The sequence below is a fragment of the Oncorhynchus keta genome, chromosome 34, assembly GCF_023373465.1.
Source record: "Oncorhynchus keta strain PuntledgeMale-10-30-2019 chromosome 34, Oket_V2, whole genome shotgun sequence".
In the NCBI taxonomy this organism is placed as follows: Eukaryota; Metazoa; Chordata; class Actinopteri; order Salmoniformes; family Salmonidae; genus Oncorhynchus; species Oncorhynchus keta.
In genome coordinates, this window is record NC_068454.1 from 59,116,801 (window position 1) to 59,134,197 (window position 17,397).

The window sequence follows — 17,397 nt, forward strand, 5'->3', positions numbered from 1 at the left end:
TTTTCTCAGCCAGTCGAAATCATGAATCCGCATCGTTTTTATGGATATATACAGTACCAGTCAAAAGTTTGGACACCTACTCATTCAAGGGGTTTTTCTTTATTTTTACTATTTTCTACATTGTATAAATAATAGTGAAGACATTAAAACAATGAAATGACACACATGGAATCATGTAGTAACCAAAAAAGTGTTAAACAAATCAAAACATTCTTTAAGGTAGCCACCCTTTGCCTTGACAGCTTTGCACACTCTTGTCATTCTCTCAACCAGCTTCATGAGGTTGTCATCTGGAATGCTTTTCCAGCAGTCTACAAGGAGTTCCCACATATGCTGAGCGCTTGTTGGCTGCTTTTCTTTCTCTCTGCGGTCCAACTCATCCCAAACCATCTCAATTGGGTTAAGGTCGGGAGATTGTGGAGGCCAGGTCATCTGAAGCACTCAATCACTCACCATCCTGGTTAAATAGCCCTTACACAGCCTGGAGGTGTGTTTTAGGTCATTGTCCTGTTGAAAAACATATTATACTCCCACTAAGCCCAAACCAGATGGGATGACATCTCGCTGTGGTGTCTATGCTGGTAAAGTGTGCCTTGAATTCTAAATAAATCAGTGTCACTAGCACCATCACACCTCCTCCTCCATTCTTCACGGTGGGAACCACACATGCGGAGATTATCCGTTCACTTACTCTGCGTCTCAAAGACACTGCGGTTGGAACCAGAAATCTCAAATTTGGACTCATCAGATCAAAGGCATTTTTCGGATTGACTGACCTTCATGTATTAACGTAATGATGGACTGTCGTTCCTCTTTGCTTATTTGAGCTGTTCTTGCCATAATATGGACTTGGTCTTTTACCAAATAGGGCTGTTTTCTGTATACCAACCCTACCATGTCACAACACAACTGATTGGCTCAAACACATTAATTTGTGGAATTTCTTTCCTTTTTATCTTTTAAAAGGCTCACTTGTTAATTGAAATGTATTCCAGGTGACTAGCTCATGAAGCTGGTTGAGAGAATGCCAAGAGTGTGCAAAGCTGTCACAGCAAAGGGTGGCTACATTAAAATCTCAAATATAAAATATGTCTTGATTTGTTTTTAGTTACTACTTTTTTTGATTACTACGTGATTCCATATGTGTTATTTCATAGTTTTGATGTCTTCACTATTATTCTACAATGTGGAATATAGTCAAATTAAGAAAAACCTTTGAATGGGTAGGTGTGTCCAAACTTTTGACTGGTACTGTATATGAGGAAATGTCAATAGGGGGGGGGGGGAAGGAAATGCAGCTAGTTTGTTGTATTCTGGCTACACTGTTTGATGTGAATGCCAGTCAAAGTTGGCTGTCTAGCTAGCTAGGGATTAAAACGTTGCCAGCCATCATGGCAACGGAACATTTAGAACAAACGACTGTTGCATCCATAGATGTAGAACAAAAGACTTAACGACTGAGTCGCTGGCAACCGAACCGATAGAACAAATGACCAGCCGGCTTGGGTAGCAACCATAGATTTTTGTCGGGACTATATCTTGTGGAAGGATGAAATAGTATGAATAAATTAATAAAAATACATTTTTTTTATGACATTGTCAATCATTATTTTTGTAATGCCCTCAACCGGTGTTTGGAGGTTATATTAATACGGTTTGCCAAAATTTCGGAGTGCTAATCTAGGATCAGGTCCCCTGTCTTGTTCATTATAATCTAAAAGGCTAAACTGATCTTAGATCGGCACTCCTACTTTGAGACGCTTAATGAATACGGGCCCAGGTCAGTGTTAAGGTCAGTGAAATGCCAGGTCGGAGATGGCATTGTTGCAGCATGGTGGCTAGCTGTCACCAGCACAATGCCTGGCCATGGTGCTTTCTGGAGGATGAGATGGGCTGCCACCGACGCCATTAGACTCCATCAGATAGCATCTCATTCAGCCTCTGCTGCTGTTCTACCGCTGTCACATAATTAAACAGACTCCCCATCTCCCACCTGGGATTAAAACATACCTCTGGCTGATAGTACACTGCCAGAGACCGAGACGCTGTTGACTTTTAATTTAGATGCAGAGAACCGTCAGCAAATAGTAACTGTGGGCGGAATAACTGTGTGAAAGATGCAGAAGGATTGGACAATCCGAGAGGGAAGTTTGACAATGTTCTAAAGGTTATTTTAGGACGTTTCATATGGTAGAATTCTGGGGACAATGTGAGCTACAAACATGAGTTGTCTCAACATCAAAACATGCTCAAACCTGGGTTGTATTCATTAGGGTTTTCCGCACCAAATGAAAGTGTTTTATTTTTAGACAAGTTGAGTATAGAAGTTTGCTTTCTTTTGTTTTTAGTGCATTATGAATGACACTGCCTTCAATCAATCAAATGTATTTATAAAGCCCTTCTTACATCAGTTGATGTCACAAAGTGCTGTACAGAAACCCAGCCTAAAACCCCAAATGGCAAGCATTGCAGGTGTAGACGCACGCTGGCTAGGAAAAACTCCCTAGAAAGGCCAGAACTTAGAAAGAAACCTAGAGAGGAACCAGGGTATGAGGGGTGGCCAGTCCTCTTCTGGCTGTGCCGGGTGGAGATTATAACAGAACATGGCCAAGATGTTCAAATGTTCATAGATGACCAGCATGGTCAAATAATAATAATCACAGTGGGTGTCGTGGGTGCGACAGGTCAGCACCTCAGGAGTAAATGTCAGTTGGCTTTTCATAGCCGACCATTCAGAGTGTCTCTACCGCTCCTGCGATCTCTAGAGAGTTGAAAACAGCAGGTCTGGGACAAGGTAGCACGCCCGGTGAACAGGTCAGGGTTCCATAGCCGCAGGCAGAACAGTTGAAACTGGAGCAGCAACATTGCCAGGTGGACTGGGGAAACAAGGAGTCATCAGGCAGGTAGACCTGAGGCATGGTTCTAGGGCTCAGGTCCTCCGAGAGAGAATTAGAGAGAGCGTACTTAAATTCACACAGGACACCAGATAAGACAGGAGAAATACTCCAGATATAACAGACTGACCCTAGCCCCCTGACACAAACTACTGCAGTATAAATACTGGAGGCTGAGACAGGAGGGGTCGGGAGACACTGTGGCTCGGTCTGACGATACTCCCGGACAGGGCCAAAGAGGCAGGATATAATCCCACCCAGTTTGCCAAAGCACAGCCCCCACACCACTTGAGGGATATCTTCAACCAACAATTTACCATCATGAGACACGGTCGAATATAGCCCAGAAAGATCTCTACCACGGCACAACCCAAGGGGGTGGGGGGGACGCCAACCCGAACAGGAAGACCACGTCGTGACTCAACCCACTCAAGTGACGCACCCCTCCTAGGGACGGCATGGAAGAGCACCAGTAAGCCAGTGACTCAGCCCCTGTGATAGGGTTAGAGGCAGAGAATCCCAGTGGAGGGAGGGGAACCAGCCAGGCAGAGACAGCAAGGGTGGTTCGTTGCTCCAGTGCCTTTCCATTCACCTTCACACTCCTGGGCCAGACTACACTCAATCGTAGGACCTACTGAAGAGATGAGTCTTCAGTAAAGACTTAAAGGTTGAGACCAAGTCTGCATCTCTCACGTGGGTAGGGAAGACCATTCCATAAAAATTGAGCTCTATAGGAGAAAGCCCTGCCTCTAGCTGTTTGCTTAGAAATTCTAGGGACAGTAATGAGGCCTGTCTTGTGACCGTAGCGTACGTGTAGGTATGTACGGCAGGACCAAATTGGAAAGCTAGGTAGGAGCATGCCCATGTAATGCTTTGTAGGTTAGCAGTAACCTTGAAATCAGCCCTTGCCTTAACAGGAAGCCAGTGTAGAGAGGCTAGCACTGGAGTAATATGATCACATTTTTTTGGTTCTAGTCAAGATTCTAGCAGCTGTGTTTAGCACTAACTGAAGTGTATTTAGTGCTTTATCCATGTAGCCGGGAAGTAGAGCATTGCAGTAGTCTAATCTAGAAGTGACAAAAGCATGGATGAATTTTTCTTCATCATGTTTGGACAAAGTTTCTGATTTTTGCAATGTTACATAGATGGATAAAAGCTGTCCTTAAATAGTCTTGATATGTTCGTAAGTTCTATTTGAGACGACTGTACAACCATCAAAATTAATTGTCAGATCCAACAGAAGATCTCGTTGTTTCTTGGGACCGAGAACAAGCATCTATGTTTTGTCCGAGTCTTCTGGATACCAACTTACCTCACCACCCTTAACACCCCTTTCTCACCCTCTCTCTGTCTCTGTGTGTGACCCCTGCAGGTGCGCAGTGCCAACTACGAGTCTGACCCCTTTGTGCAGGAGTTTCAGTTCAAGGTGCGCGACGAGATGGCCCACGTGACGGGGCGCGTGCTGCCTGCCCCCATGCTGCAATACGGCGGCAGGGTGAGCACAGAGCACTTTATGGTACCCTTCCTTTAAATCACGCTCCATACTCTGTTTGTTTGACACGCTACCTACCCTTGCTATATGAGGGAACTAACCCTTGCTATATGAGGGAACTAACCCCTTTGCTTTGGTTTGATTTGATCTGTTTGTCTTTTCTCTCTGTGAATCATCTAGGAGTAGGTGTGCTGATCTAGGATCAGGTCCCCCTCTTATTCATAGTGATTTCAAAGACAAAATTGATCCTAGGTCGGCACGGTTACTCGAAGACACTCTGAGAACAGGCTTGTCTGTGTGGATTAATATAAGCTAGTAGTCTTTGCTCAATGCTAACACGGCTACATTATTTTTCTTTACTGCTATTTTTTGAGAATGCATAGTACAGATCGTGACGACACTGTGCTATGACTCAATTTAGCTTCCTTTTGTGGTGTCTATGCCTTTTTCCCCCCTTTTATTTATTTTTTTAGCTCACTCACTTTGGTTTGCAATTTCACTTTTTGCGATTTGTGAGAGTAGATGTCACATGAGTGGGATTTTACTGGAAACAGTCTAATCAAATGTAAGTCTTAATCCCAGACCCAGTTTTGCATTCAAACATTTAAAGTGATTAGGACTGCCCAAGGAGAACTACAAACTAAAATCTGTTTTTCTGGACACTGGATGAGGTCAGCCTTCTGGTTTCATTTTGTTAAGACACTACAGGACCTGGCTTTTCTTTTCATCATTCTTCCGTGTCTACGTGTCTACGTGGTCCTTCTGTGGCTCAGTTGGTAGAGCATGGCGCTTGTAACGCCAGGGTAGTGGGTTCGATTCCCGGGACCACCCATACGTAGAATGTATGCACACATGACTGTAAGTCGCTTTGGATAAAAGCGTCAGCTAAATGGCATTTATTATTATTATTATATTATATATTATTATAAACCATGTACGTAAACAGCATTTTGATTTGAACTATGAATAATTTTGTGGAAGCTAAATTTGTAGAATGCAGATTCTGAAGCTGAGAAATGAGTTGGCGTGCGGGAAGAGTCTGACTTTCAGCAAATAAATGGCCATTAAAGCAAAGTACAATGAATTTAGCTTACCAATCGCAAAATACCTCTTGAGTCCTAATCACAATCTCTTCAAATGAAGTTACTACATATAGAGTGCCTTTGGAAAGTATTTAGACCCCTTCACTTTTTCCACAATTTGTTACCGCCTTGTTCTAAAATCAGGAAAAAACACCAATTGAATCCAATCTACACATAGTGACATAGTGACAAAAGGAAAAACAGGTTATTTGAAACTTTTGCAAATGTATATATTTTCAAATTAAATTTACATACGTATTCAGACCCTTTTAATGACTTTGTTGATGCACCTTTGGCAGTTATTACAGCCTTGAGTCTTCTTGGGTATGATGGTACACGCTTGGCACACCGGTATTTGGGGAGTTTCTTTCATTCTTCTCTGCAGATCCTCTCAAGCTCTGTCAGGTTGGATGGGGAGCTTTGCTGCACAGCTATTTTCAGGTCTCGCCAGAGAAGTTCGATCGGGTTCAAATCCGGACTCTGGCTGGGACACTCAAGGATATTCAGAGGCTTGTCCCAAAGCCACTCCTGCATGGTCTTGGCCGTGTGCTTAGGGTTGTTGTCCTGTTGGAAGGTGAACCTTCGCCCTCAGTCTGAGGTCTTGAGCGCTCTGGAACGTTTTCATCAAGGATTTCTCTGTACTTTGCTCCGTTCATTTGTCTCGATCCTGACTAGTCTCCCAGTCCCTGTAGCTGAAAAACATCCCCACAGCATCATGCTGACACCACCATCCTTCACCGTACGGATAGTGCAAGGTTTCCTCCAGACGTGACGCTTGGCATTCTGGCCAAAGAGTTCAATCTTGGTTTCATCAGACCAGAGAATATTGTTTCTCTGAGAGTCTTTAGGTGCCTTTAGGCAAACTCCAAGCAGACTGTCATGTGCTCTTTACTGAGGAGAGGCTTCCGTCTGGCCACTCTACCGTAAAAGGCCTGATTGGTGGAGTACTGCAGAGATGGTTGTCCTTCTGGAAGGTTCTCCCATCTCCACAGAGGAACTCTGGAGCTCTCAGTGACCACCAGGTTCTTGGTCACCTCCCTGACTAAGGCCCTTCTCCCCCGATTGCTCAGTTTGGCCAGGCGGCCAGCTTTAGGAAGAGTCTTGGTGGTTCCAAACTTCTTCCATTTAAGAATGATGGAGGCCACTGTGATCTTGGGGATCTTCAATGCTGCATAAATAGTTTGGTACCCTTCCCCGGATTTGTACTTCGACACAATCGTGTCTCTACGGACATTTCCTTCGACCTCATGGCTTGGTTTTTGCTCTGACATGCACTGTCAGCTGTGGGACCTTATATAGATGTGTGTGTGCCATTCCAAATTATTTCCAATCAATTGAATTTACACACAGGTGAACTCTAATCAAGTTGTAGAAACAGCTCAAGGATGATCAATGGAAACAGGATGCACCTGAAATCAATTTCGAGTCTCATAGCGAAGGTGCTGAATACTTATGCAAACATTTCTAAACCTGTTTTAATTTTTTTCATTATGGGGTATTGTGTGTCGATTGCTGAGGATTTTTTTTTAAAGTTATCAATTTTAGAACAAGGCTATAACGTAACAAAGTGGAAAAGTCAAGGGGTCTGAATACTTTCCAAAGGCTCTGTTGTCCAGTTTGTAATGGCCTTTTTAAATGTAGTGAGCTTTGAAATGATTTATTTATGTAAAAAAATAAAAAATGATGTGTTTAAAATTCATGACATTTTGATGATGGTAGTATGATAAACAAAATATATGTTTACTTTTTAAAAGTACTAATATTAAATACCAAAAAGTAGATGCAAAAATGTAATTTCAGCCTCTATTGCCTCACCTTGAAGGGTTAATGTAAAGGTTAAGGGCAATACAATTTTGACAGTTTCAGTGTTGATATGCTCAAATTTTACCTTTTTTTTTTTTAAGCTGTTTTGAAAAGAAAAGAAAACATTTTAAAACACTGCACCTGTGTCTTTCAGTCTATACATGTTAGGCCTAAATACACTGGCAAGAAAAAGTATGGGGGAACCCTTTGGAATTACCTGGATTTCTGCATAAATTGGTCATAAAATGTGATTTTGATCTCAATTTAAATGACAAACAATAGACAAACGGTCTGCTTAAACGAATAAAACAATTACATGTTCATGTTTTTATTGAACACACTGTGTAAACATTCAGTGTATGGTGGAAAAAGTATGTAACTGGTTGACCCTCCTTTGGCAGCAATAACCTCAACCAAACGTTTTCTGTAGTTGGGGAACAGACCTGCACAACGGTCAGGAGGAATTTTGGACCATTCCTCTTTAAAAAACTGTTTCAGGTCAGCAATATTCTTGGGATGTCTGGTGTGAACTGCTCTCTTGAGGTCATGCCATAGCATCTCAATCGGGTTGAGGTCAGGACTCTGACTGGGCCACTCCAGAAGGCGTATTTTCTTCTGTTGAAGCCATTCTGTTGATTTTACTTCTGTGTTTTGGGTCGTTGTTCTGTTGCATCACCCAACTTCTGTTGCGCTTCAATTGGAGGACCGATGGCCTTACATTCTCCTGCAAAATGTCTTGATAAACTTGGGAATTCATTTTTCTGTCTACGATGGCAAGCCTTCCAGGCTCTGAGGCAGCAAATCAGCTCCAAAACCATGATGCTCCCTCCAATAGTTTAGTTTAACATTATTTTTTCAAAATGGTATTATTATTAATATTGTTATTTTTTACCTAGGCAAGTCAGTTAAGAACAAATTCTTATTTTCAATGACGGCCTCGGAACAGTGGGTTAACTGTCTTGTTCAGGGGTAGAACGAAGGGACAGATTTTTACCTTTTCAGGCCGGGGATTCGATTTTGCAACCTTTCGGTTACAAGTCCAACGCTCTAACCACTAGGCAACCTGCCGCCCCAAGATGTTGATGTGCTGTGCCTTTTTTAATCCACATATAGTGTTGTGTGTTCCTTTTAAACAACTGAACTTTAGTTTAATATGTCCACAGAATACTTTGCCAGTAGAGCTGTGGAACATCCAGATGCTCTTTTGCGAACTTCAGACGTGCAGCAATGTTTTTTTTTTTGGACAACAGTGGCTTCTTCCGTGGTGTCCTCCCATGAACACCATTCTGGCTTAGTGTTTTACGTATTGTGGACTCATAAACAGAGATGTTAGCATGTTCCAGAGATTTCTGTCAGTCTTTAGCTGACACTCTAAGATTCTTCTTAACCTCATTGCAAGAGCAAGGTGCAGAATGCTAAGTCATCTTTGCAGGACTGCCACTCCTAGGGAGAGTAGCAACAGTGCTGAACTTTCTCCATTTATAGACAATTTGTCTTACCATGGACTGATGAACTTCAAGGCCTTGGGAGATACTTTTGCAACCCTTTCCAGCTTTATGCAAGTCAACAATTCTTAATCTTAGCTTTTCTGAGATATCTCTTGTTCAAGGCATGGTTCACATCAGGCAATGCTTCTTGCACTCAAATTTTGTGAGATGTTTTATTTATTATTATTTTTTAAACGTCAACGGGCAGGTCTAACCAACGTCTCCAATCTCGTCTCATTGATTGGACTCCAGGTTAGCTGACTCCCGACACCAATTAGCATTTGGAAAAGTCATTAGCCTTGGGGTTCACATACTTTCCCCAACCTAAACTACGAATGCTTAAATTATGTATTCAATATAGACACGAAAAATACAATAATTTGTGTTAATTAGTTTAAGCACACTGTCTATTGTTGTGACTTAGGTGAAGATCAGATCAAATCTTACGGCCAATTCATGCAGAAATCCAGGTAATTCCAAAGGGTTCACATACTTTTTCATGTGTGTTTTGCTTTAAATGTATCCAATAAGTGTTGGTGTCTACACACAATTATTTTCTGTGTAATTCATACATGTGTGCCTGCATGACTTTCTGAAGTGTCTTGACTGTTGAATCTGTACAGCATGTCCTACTCCATTGGGTATATGTGATTACTGTGCACTGATTTTCTATCCTCGTGGGGACCTGAAATCTCCAAATGTCTCCAAGGATTATAAAACATTGACAATGATCCCTCTGAGAACAAAGGCTATTTTAAACTTGGGGTTTAGGCTTATAATTAGGGTTAGGTGTTAAGGTTGGAGAAAGGGTTTTTAATGGTAATACATTTTAGGTCCCCACAAGGATATGAAAAACAAGTGTGTGTGTGCATGCAGAAGTGTGTGTGTGTGTACACCACGCAGCAGATCAACCGTACTACACTGTGGTTTCAGAACCGGACAGTGGCCACCCCAAGTCACGGGGTGTGGGACATGAGGGGCAAACAGTTCCACACGGGAGTGGAGATCAAGATGTGGGCCATCGCATGTTTTGCCACACAGAGGCAGTGTCGTGAGGAGATCCTCAAGTAAGAACCAGCCAGTCTTATCTGTTTCACCCACTTACTATGTGTACCACTAGGTTATGCTCGTTAGGGCACACCTTGGCAAAATGTTCAATGGAAAATGAAAATGAGCATTTCTTATTGGTCCAGGTAGTCCTGCCCTGTTCCAGTACATTTTCTTCCATTTGGTGCCTAATAAACATACCCCCTCCAATTCATGAAGCAGCTTTTCATATAGCCACAGGGATATAAGGAAAGGAATACCTCCCTGCTACGGATGTGTGTTGAAGATGGCCTTCCAGATAAGAAAGTGATCCTTGTGTAATTAGTTTGTCCTCTACGCCTCTGATACAATCTTAGGATTTACACAGCGACTCTCAAGGATTACATTACTAAACCGTTCCCTAACCAACCAGATTATATTTGGTCTTTACAACCCTTCCTTTTCCCCTCCTCCCCCTCCCTCATTTCTCCATTACTGTCTTTCCCTCCCTCATTCCTCTTTCCCTCCCCAATTCCTCCATCACTCTCTTCTGCATCCCTCTCTCTTCCTCCATCCATTACCCACCTCCTTCTATAGGGGTTTCACAGACCAGCTGCGTAAGATCTCCAAGGATGCTGGGATGCCCATCCAGGGCCAGCCGTGTTTCTGTAAATACGCCCAGGGAGCCGACAGTGTGGAGCCCATGTTCAGGCACCTGAAGAACACCTACTCTGGACTGCAGCTCATCATCGTCATCCTGCCTGGAAAGACCCCAGTCTATGGTAGGCGGCACCCATTGACATACACTACCGTTCAGAAGTTTGGGGTCACTTAGAAATGTTCTTGTTTTTGAAAGAAAGAAAGAAAGAAAGAAAAGCACAGAATAGAAAAAGGAGTGGGAGGCCCCGGTGCACAACTGAGCAAGAGGACAAGTAGATTAGTGTCTAGTTTTAGAAACAGACTCCTCACAAGTCTTCAACTGGCAGCTTCATTAAACAGTACCTGCAAAACACCAGTCAACAGTTTCATAAGAAATGTTTTTGTTTCTGGCCATTTTGAGCCTGTAATCGAACCCAGAAATGTTGATGTTCCAGATACTCAACTAGTCTAAAGAAGGCAAGTTGTATTGTTTCTTTAATCAGCACAACCATGTTCAGCTCTGCTAACATAATTGCAAAAGGGTTTTCTAATGCTTAATTACCCTTTTTTTTTTTTATTATCTTGGATTAGCGAACACAACATGCCCTTGGAACACAGGAGTGATGGTTGCTGATCATGGTCCTATGTACGCCTATGTAGATATACAACAAAATCTGCTGTTTCCAGCTTCAATAGTCATTTACAACATTAACAATGTCTACACTGTATTTCTGATCAATTTAATGGACAAAAAAATGTACTTATCTTCTTTTTTTTTTAAGACATTTCTAAGTGACCCCAAACTTTTGAATGGTAGTGTACAGTTGAAGTCGGAAGCTTACATACACCTTAGCCAAATACATTTAAACTCATTTTTTCACAATTCCTGACATTTAATCCTAGTAAAAATTCCCTGTTTTAGGTTAGTTAGGATCACCACTTTATTTTCAGAATGTGAAATGTCAGAATAATAGTAGAGAGAATGCTTTATTTAAGCTTTTATCATTCATCACATTCCCAGTGTGATGAAGTTTACATACACTCAATTAGTATTTGGTAGCATTTCCTTTCATTTGTTTAACTTGGGTCAAATGTTTCGGGTAGCCTTCCACAAGCTTCCTGCAATAAGTTGGGTGAATTTTGGCCCATTCTTCTTGACAGAGCTGGTGTAACTGAGTCAGGTGTGTAGGCCTCCTTGCTCTCACGCACTTTTTCAGTTCTGCCCACAAATATTCTATACGATTGAGGTCAGGACTTTGTGATGGCCACTCCAATACCTTGACTTTGCTGTCCCTGCTTTTTGCCACAACTTTGGAAGTATGCTTGGGGTTATTATCCATTTGGAAGACCCATTTGCGACCAAGCTATAACTTCCTGACTGATGTCTTGATGTTGCTTCATAATATCCACATAATGTTACTTCCTCATGATGCCATCTATTTTGTGAAGTGCACCAGTCCCTCCTGCAGCAAAGCACCCCCACAACATGATGCTGCCACCCATGTGCTTCACGGTTGGGATGGTGTTCTTCAGCTTGCAAGCCTCCCCCTTTTCCTCCAAACATAACGATCATTATGGCCATAATGGTCATTATGGCCAAACATTAGTTTTTTTGTTTCATCAGACCATAGGACAGTTATCCAAAAATGATAGTCTTTTCCCCATGTGCAGTTGTAAACTGTAGGCTTTTTTTGGCAGTGTTTGGCAGTTTTGGAGCAGTGGCTTCTTCCTTGCTGAGTGGCCTTTCAGGTTATGTCGATATAGGACTTGTTTTACTGTGGATATAGATACTTTGGTATCTGTTTCCTCCAGCATCTTCACAAGGTCCTTTGCTGCTGTTCTGGGTTTGATTTGCACTTTTCGCACCAAAGTATGTTCATCTCTAGGAGACAGAACGCGTCTCCTTCCTGAGCGGTATGACGGCTGTGTGGTCCCATGGTGGTTATACTTGCGTACTATTGTTTGTACAGATGAACGTGGTACCTTCAGGCATTTGGAAATTGCTCCCAAGGATGAGCCAGACTTGTGGAGGTCTACAATTCTTTTCTGAGATCTTGGTTTATTTCTTTTGGTTTTGCATTGATGTCAAGCAAAGAGGCACTGAGTTTGAAGGTAGAACTTGAAATGCATCCACAGGTACACCTCCAATTGACTCAAATGATGTCAATTCGCCTATCAGAAGCTTCTAAAGTCGTGACATTATTTTCTGGAATTTTCCAAGCTGTTTAAAGGCACAGTCAACTTAGTGTATGTAAACGTCTGACCCACTGGAATTGTGATACAGTCAAATAATCTCTGTAAACAATTGTTGGAAAAATTATTTGTGTCATGCACAAAGTAGATGTCCTAACCGACTTGCCAAAACTATAGTTTGTTAAGAAGACATTCGTGGAGTGGTTGAAAAATGAGTTTTAATGACTCCAACCTAAGTGTATGTAAACTTCCGACTTCAACTGTACGTTTTCACATGATGTTCGTTGGAATCACCTTATCCGTGCTGATTCACGGTCAAACATTTTCTGTATCTATATAATACCTCTACCAAAGCATTTGCTATTCTTTGAAACTCTTCTGTTGCTGAAGCAGCTTCGATAAGGGATGTGTGCTGTTGTGTGTCAACAGACGGTGTACATCTGTCTGGTATCTAGCAAGGCTTTCCCTTTAATGCATAGGTGGTACTTTACTCTTTACTTTCCTAATCTGACTGTTAATTGCACAGAGATTGATTGATCACTTCCTGTTACTGGTCCTGTGTAGCGGAGGTGAAGAGGGTGGGAGACACTCTCCTAGGAATGGCCACTCAGTGTGTCCAGGTGAAGAACGTGGTGAAGACGTCCCCCCAGACCCTCTCCAACCTCTGCCTCAAGATCAACGTCAAGCTGGGGGGAATCAACAATATCCTGGTGCCCCACCAACGGTACGTGGCCACTCTGGCTGGAGGATAGGACTGTTGAATGACCAAACAAATATTTTTATTCGGCTAAAGCGAGCACATTTATTTTGGAAATGTATGTACCTTTTGTAATTTAGTCATATTTATCAACCTTTAGAAGTGTGCATAAATCAGCTTGAAGTAGCTACAAAACAAGTTTTGTCGCCACCTAATTCCAAAAGGGAGGCTACAGCCAATATTTTTTTCCTAAAATTACTGTTTGCGATTCACAATTATTATTTTTTTGCTTCACATGATTCGATCACCGCGATTGAACCGAATCCCAACTACTATAATCACGTAGTGAATCGTTTGTTTTGTCAAAGAATCATTCATATGAATCAAATTAATTGTTCAAATGTATTTATTTATTTATTTTTTTAGACCTGTGAAGCGGGGCATCCGTTTAAACAGTAAATTAACTTTGTTAGACCTAACAAAGTATGTATTGGTCTTGAGAATGTTTATTTTATTTGTACACATATTCCATCAATATCAATCTCCTAATCAAGAGTCTTCCAATTTATGATCAACATAAATGTACATATTGTGTGAATTCTAAACCCTTAATCATATTAGAGAACCTTTGTTTGAACTCTGTCTTCATTGGTCCTTCTCTCTTCCTCCACCCAGACCCTCAGTATTCCAGCAGCCAATCATCTTCCTGGGGGCGGACGTTACACACCCCCCTGCTGGAGATGGGAAGAAGCCCTCCATTGCTGCAGTGAGTTCACTTAACTCCTATTGGCCTACTACCAGTATAGTAGTTTACTATTGCAACCATGGTCCACATTTACTGAGACAACCGCAGGCTGCATTAAATAGGCTCGCGGGCCTCATCTGCCCTGAGGCTGGCCTGAGGACTACATGTTTGAGACTTCTGTGGCCTGGTCTATACTGTATCGCCACTGCATTCAAGTTCATAATGTTTGTGCAGAGCTAATCAATTTGTGCAGCGCTGGTTTGTTTCTCTCACTCACACACACTCTCTCTCTCTCACCCTGTTTCTCTCTATTACATTTCTCTCTCTCCAGGTGGTGGGCAGTATGGACGCCCACCCCAGCAGGTACTGTGCCACAGTCCGGGTCCAGAGGCCCAGACAGGAGGTGATCCAGGATCTGGCCTCTATGGTCCGAGAGCTGCTGATCCAGTTCTACAAGTCGACCCGCTACAAGCCCACCAGGATCATCTTCTACAGGGACGGAGTGTCAGAGGGCCAGTTCAGACAGGTGAGTTAAGACCGAGTGATTGTCCTGGGGACAAGAAAATGTAAGCCTCTCTCAAACCTCCAGAACATCAGAAACCAGAGGGTCAAAGGTTGCATGTCAAATGTTTTCCCTCTTTAAATAAACTGTTAAAGTTAGGACATCTACCGATCTGTGTAAGCAAACCATTGATGCACATCATGAAGGTCCACTAAGAGGACAGAGTAACATGCATGGGCTGCGACCAAAACATGACTTATTTACCTGTCACGTTGTCAGATGGTGGTGAAAGGGTGCAATGTTGAGGCCTATATCATCTGCCTCAACTGGTGCGGACTAGGAAAAACTTGCCCGTAACGGAGATGGACGACTTTCAAAGTCATATCGTCAATAATGGATGTTTTGAACCCTGTTTTGTCCATCTGCCCACCCCAGGTGTTGTACTACGAGCTGCTGGCCATCCGCGAGGCCTGCATTGGCTTAGAGAAGGAGTACCAGCCTGGCATCACCTACATCGTGGTCCAGAAACGCCACCACACCCGCCTCTTCTGTGCCGACCGCAACGAAAGGGTGAGTGGGCCCACTTTTCCTTCCAGCCACCCTCCCAGCTACCTTACGGTCATTCTGAGATAATACCCATGACTGAGTCACACTATGGGGCCAAATCACACCCAAACTGACTCTTATGTTTTCTTCTAGCACCGTTCCAACAGCTTTAGTAGATGTGTAACCAGACCAGCTCACTACAGCTTGACTCAACTCTGTTTGGCACAGCAGTGTGAAACACCCTTTATAGATTAGGGGGGGGGGGGAACTGTGTGTTACAGAGTTGGTCCGTGGTGTTTTATTAACTGCTCTAAATGGTTGTCCTAATTATCCAATTACACTGTTGTCAATGGGCCTGCTCTCCTCACCCCTGGTAATTCTGTTCCATTATAGCATTAGGCCTGATTGACGGACCTGGAGTGCCACTCGAGGCCTGGGAGAGCAGGGCTTTTGGAGTTATCACCTTGTTTACAAGTGAAGTGAACTTTGACGGACAAGGAGAAATCAATTTAGTCATTATTCTGGTCATTTGTAGACGACATCATTCAGAGCTGTGGAGGCGGCGCACAATTGGCCCAGCGTCGTTAGGGTTTGGTCGAGGGTAGGCCGTCATTGTAAATAAGAATTTGTTCTTAACCGACTTGCCTAGTTAAATAAAGGTAAATCTAAAAAATAAACACTACTCCTCCCTCCGTTCGTTCGCTTTCTGACGTCATTAAATGAGTCCAAGGGGAAAGTTCAATGAATGGATGTGTGTGAAGCTTGATGTTGAAGTAGAACAGGGCAGATGGAAGGATGTTTTTAACGTGGGCAGTTATTAATAATGACCCCAAATCGACATGTTCTCTTCGTTCAGGTTGGACGCAGTGGAAACATTCCTGCGGGCACCACGGTGGACACGGACATCACGCACCCGTACGAGTTTGACTTTTACCTCTGCAGTCACGCTGGAATACAGGTACTGCAGCACTTCACCACCTGTTCATCTCGCCTGCTGCCTCACTGCACCTTCCTCTCAGGAAATGACTTCATGAAGTCTCGGGCAATACGCTGTCTTTTTAGACTTTAAAACACACTTTATTCACACTGCGTGTTTTGGTTTTTGGAAGGTAAAACCGTTCTTTACTGAAACTAAACTACCAAACACTCTTTGGTTTTGAAGTTGAAAAGAATGAGACTACATTTGCAAATAAATAGGCCTATACCTCATTCTAATTGTCCAGAGTTTTAGTTGAAAGCCATTGTCTTTCTACATCACTTTTTGTACCACATCTCCATTAAATCCCCAAATTGAGGCTGTGTAGTATGTGTAACGTCTGCTGTCTGCTTTCCCCAGGGGACCAGTCGGCCATCCCACTACCATGTCCTGTGGGACGACAACTGCTTCACGGCCGATGAGTTCCAGCTGCTCACCTACCAGCTGTGCCACACCTACGTGCGCTGTACCCGCTCCGTCTCCATCCCCGCGCCAGCCTACTACGCCCACCTGGTGGCCTTCCGTGCCCGTTACCATCTGGTGGACAAGGAGCACGACAGGTGATTGGCAGGGATAGGGATGGGGGTCACTCTGTCACTGCACAAAACAATCTGGGCTGGTTCAGTGTTTCTGCATACTTCGCCTCTGTTGTGCTCAACATTATTTCATATTTCCTATCTATTTTTGGTGAAATGTACAGTACGGCATTACTGTTTTGTTTTTTTGTGTGTTCTACTGCCACCAAAGCAGCGCTCGACAGTATACTGCCCCCAAATCGAATTGTTTTAGTCACGTGTCGAATACAACTGGTGCAGACCTTACAGTGAAATGCTTACTTACTTACGAGCCACCAATCAACAATGCAGTTTTAAGAAAATAGAGTTAAGAATTAAAAATAGCAAGTAGTTCAAGAGCAACAGTAAAATAACAATAGCGAGACAATATACAGAAGGTACCGGTACAGAGTCAATGTGCGGGGGCACCGGTTAATTGAGGTAATATGTACATGTAAGTAGAGTTAATAAACTGACTATGCGTAGATATTAACAGAGTATCTGCGGTGTAAAGGAGAGTGGGGGGGCAGCAGCAATAGATGTTCAGGAGTCTTGTGGCTTGGACCTAGACTTGTCACTCCGGTACCGCTTGACGTGTGGCAGAGACAACAGTCTGACTAGGGTGGCTGGACTCTTTGACAATTTTTAAGGCCTTCCTCTGACACCGCATGGTATAGGTGTCCTGGATGGCAGGAAGCTTGGCCCCAGTGATATACTTTGCTGTACTCACTACCCTCTGTACTGCCTTGCGATCGGAGGGC

At 43.0% G+C, this 17,397-nt stretch overlaps 1 protein-coding gene across 3 annotated transcripts in view; it reads left to right on the forward strand.

Moving 5' to 3' along the window:
- Positions 1-17,397, forward strand: part of LOC118367370 (protein argonaute-3) — a 47,663-nt gene that overhangs the window by 21,466 nt on the left and 8,800 nt on the right. The window contains exons 10-18 of one of the 3 annotated variants that reach the window (XM_052494163.1): positions 4,267-4,410; positions 9,692-9,825; positions 10,382-10,566; positions 13,181-13,340; positions 13,989-14,079; positions 14,390-14,584; positions 14,996-15,130; positions 15,963-16,064; positions 16,443-16,646. In XM_052494163.1, the coding sequence (XP_052350123.1) occupies positions 4,267-4,410; positions 9,692-9,825; positions 10,382-10,566; positions 13,181-13,340; positions 13,989-14,079; positions 14,390-14,584; positions 14,996-15,130; positions 15,963-16,064; positions 16,443-16,646 (1,350 nt within the window). Of the gene's footprint in view, positions 1-4,266; positions 4,411-9,691; positions 9,826-10,381; positions 10,567-13,180; positions 13,341-13,988; positions 14,080-14,389; positions 14,585-14,995; positions 15,131-15,962; positions 16,065-16,442; positions 16,647-17,397 lie in introns of those variants that run through there. The other 2 variants (XM_052494161.1, XM_052494160.1) reach the window with 2 other exon arrangements.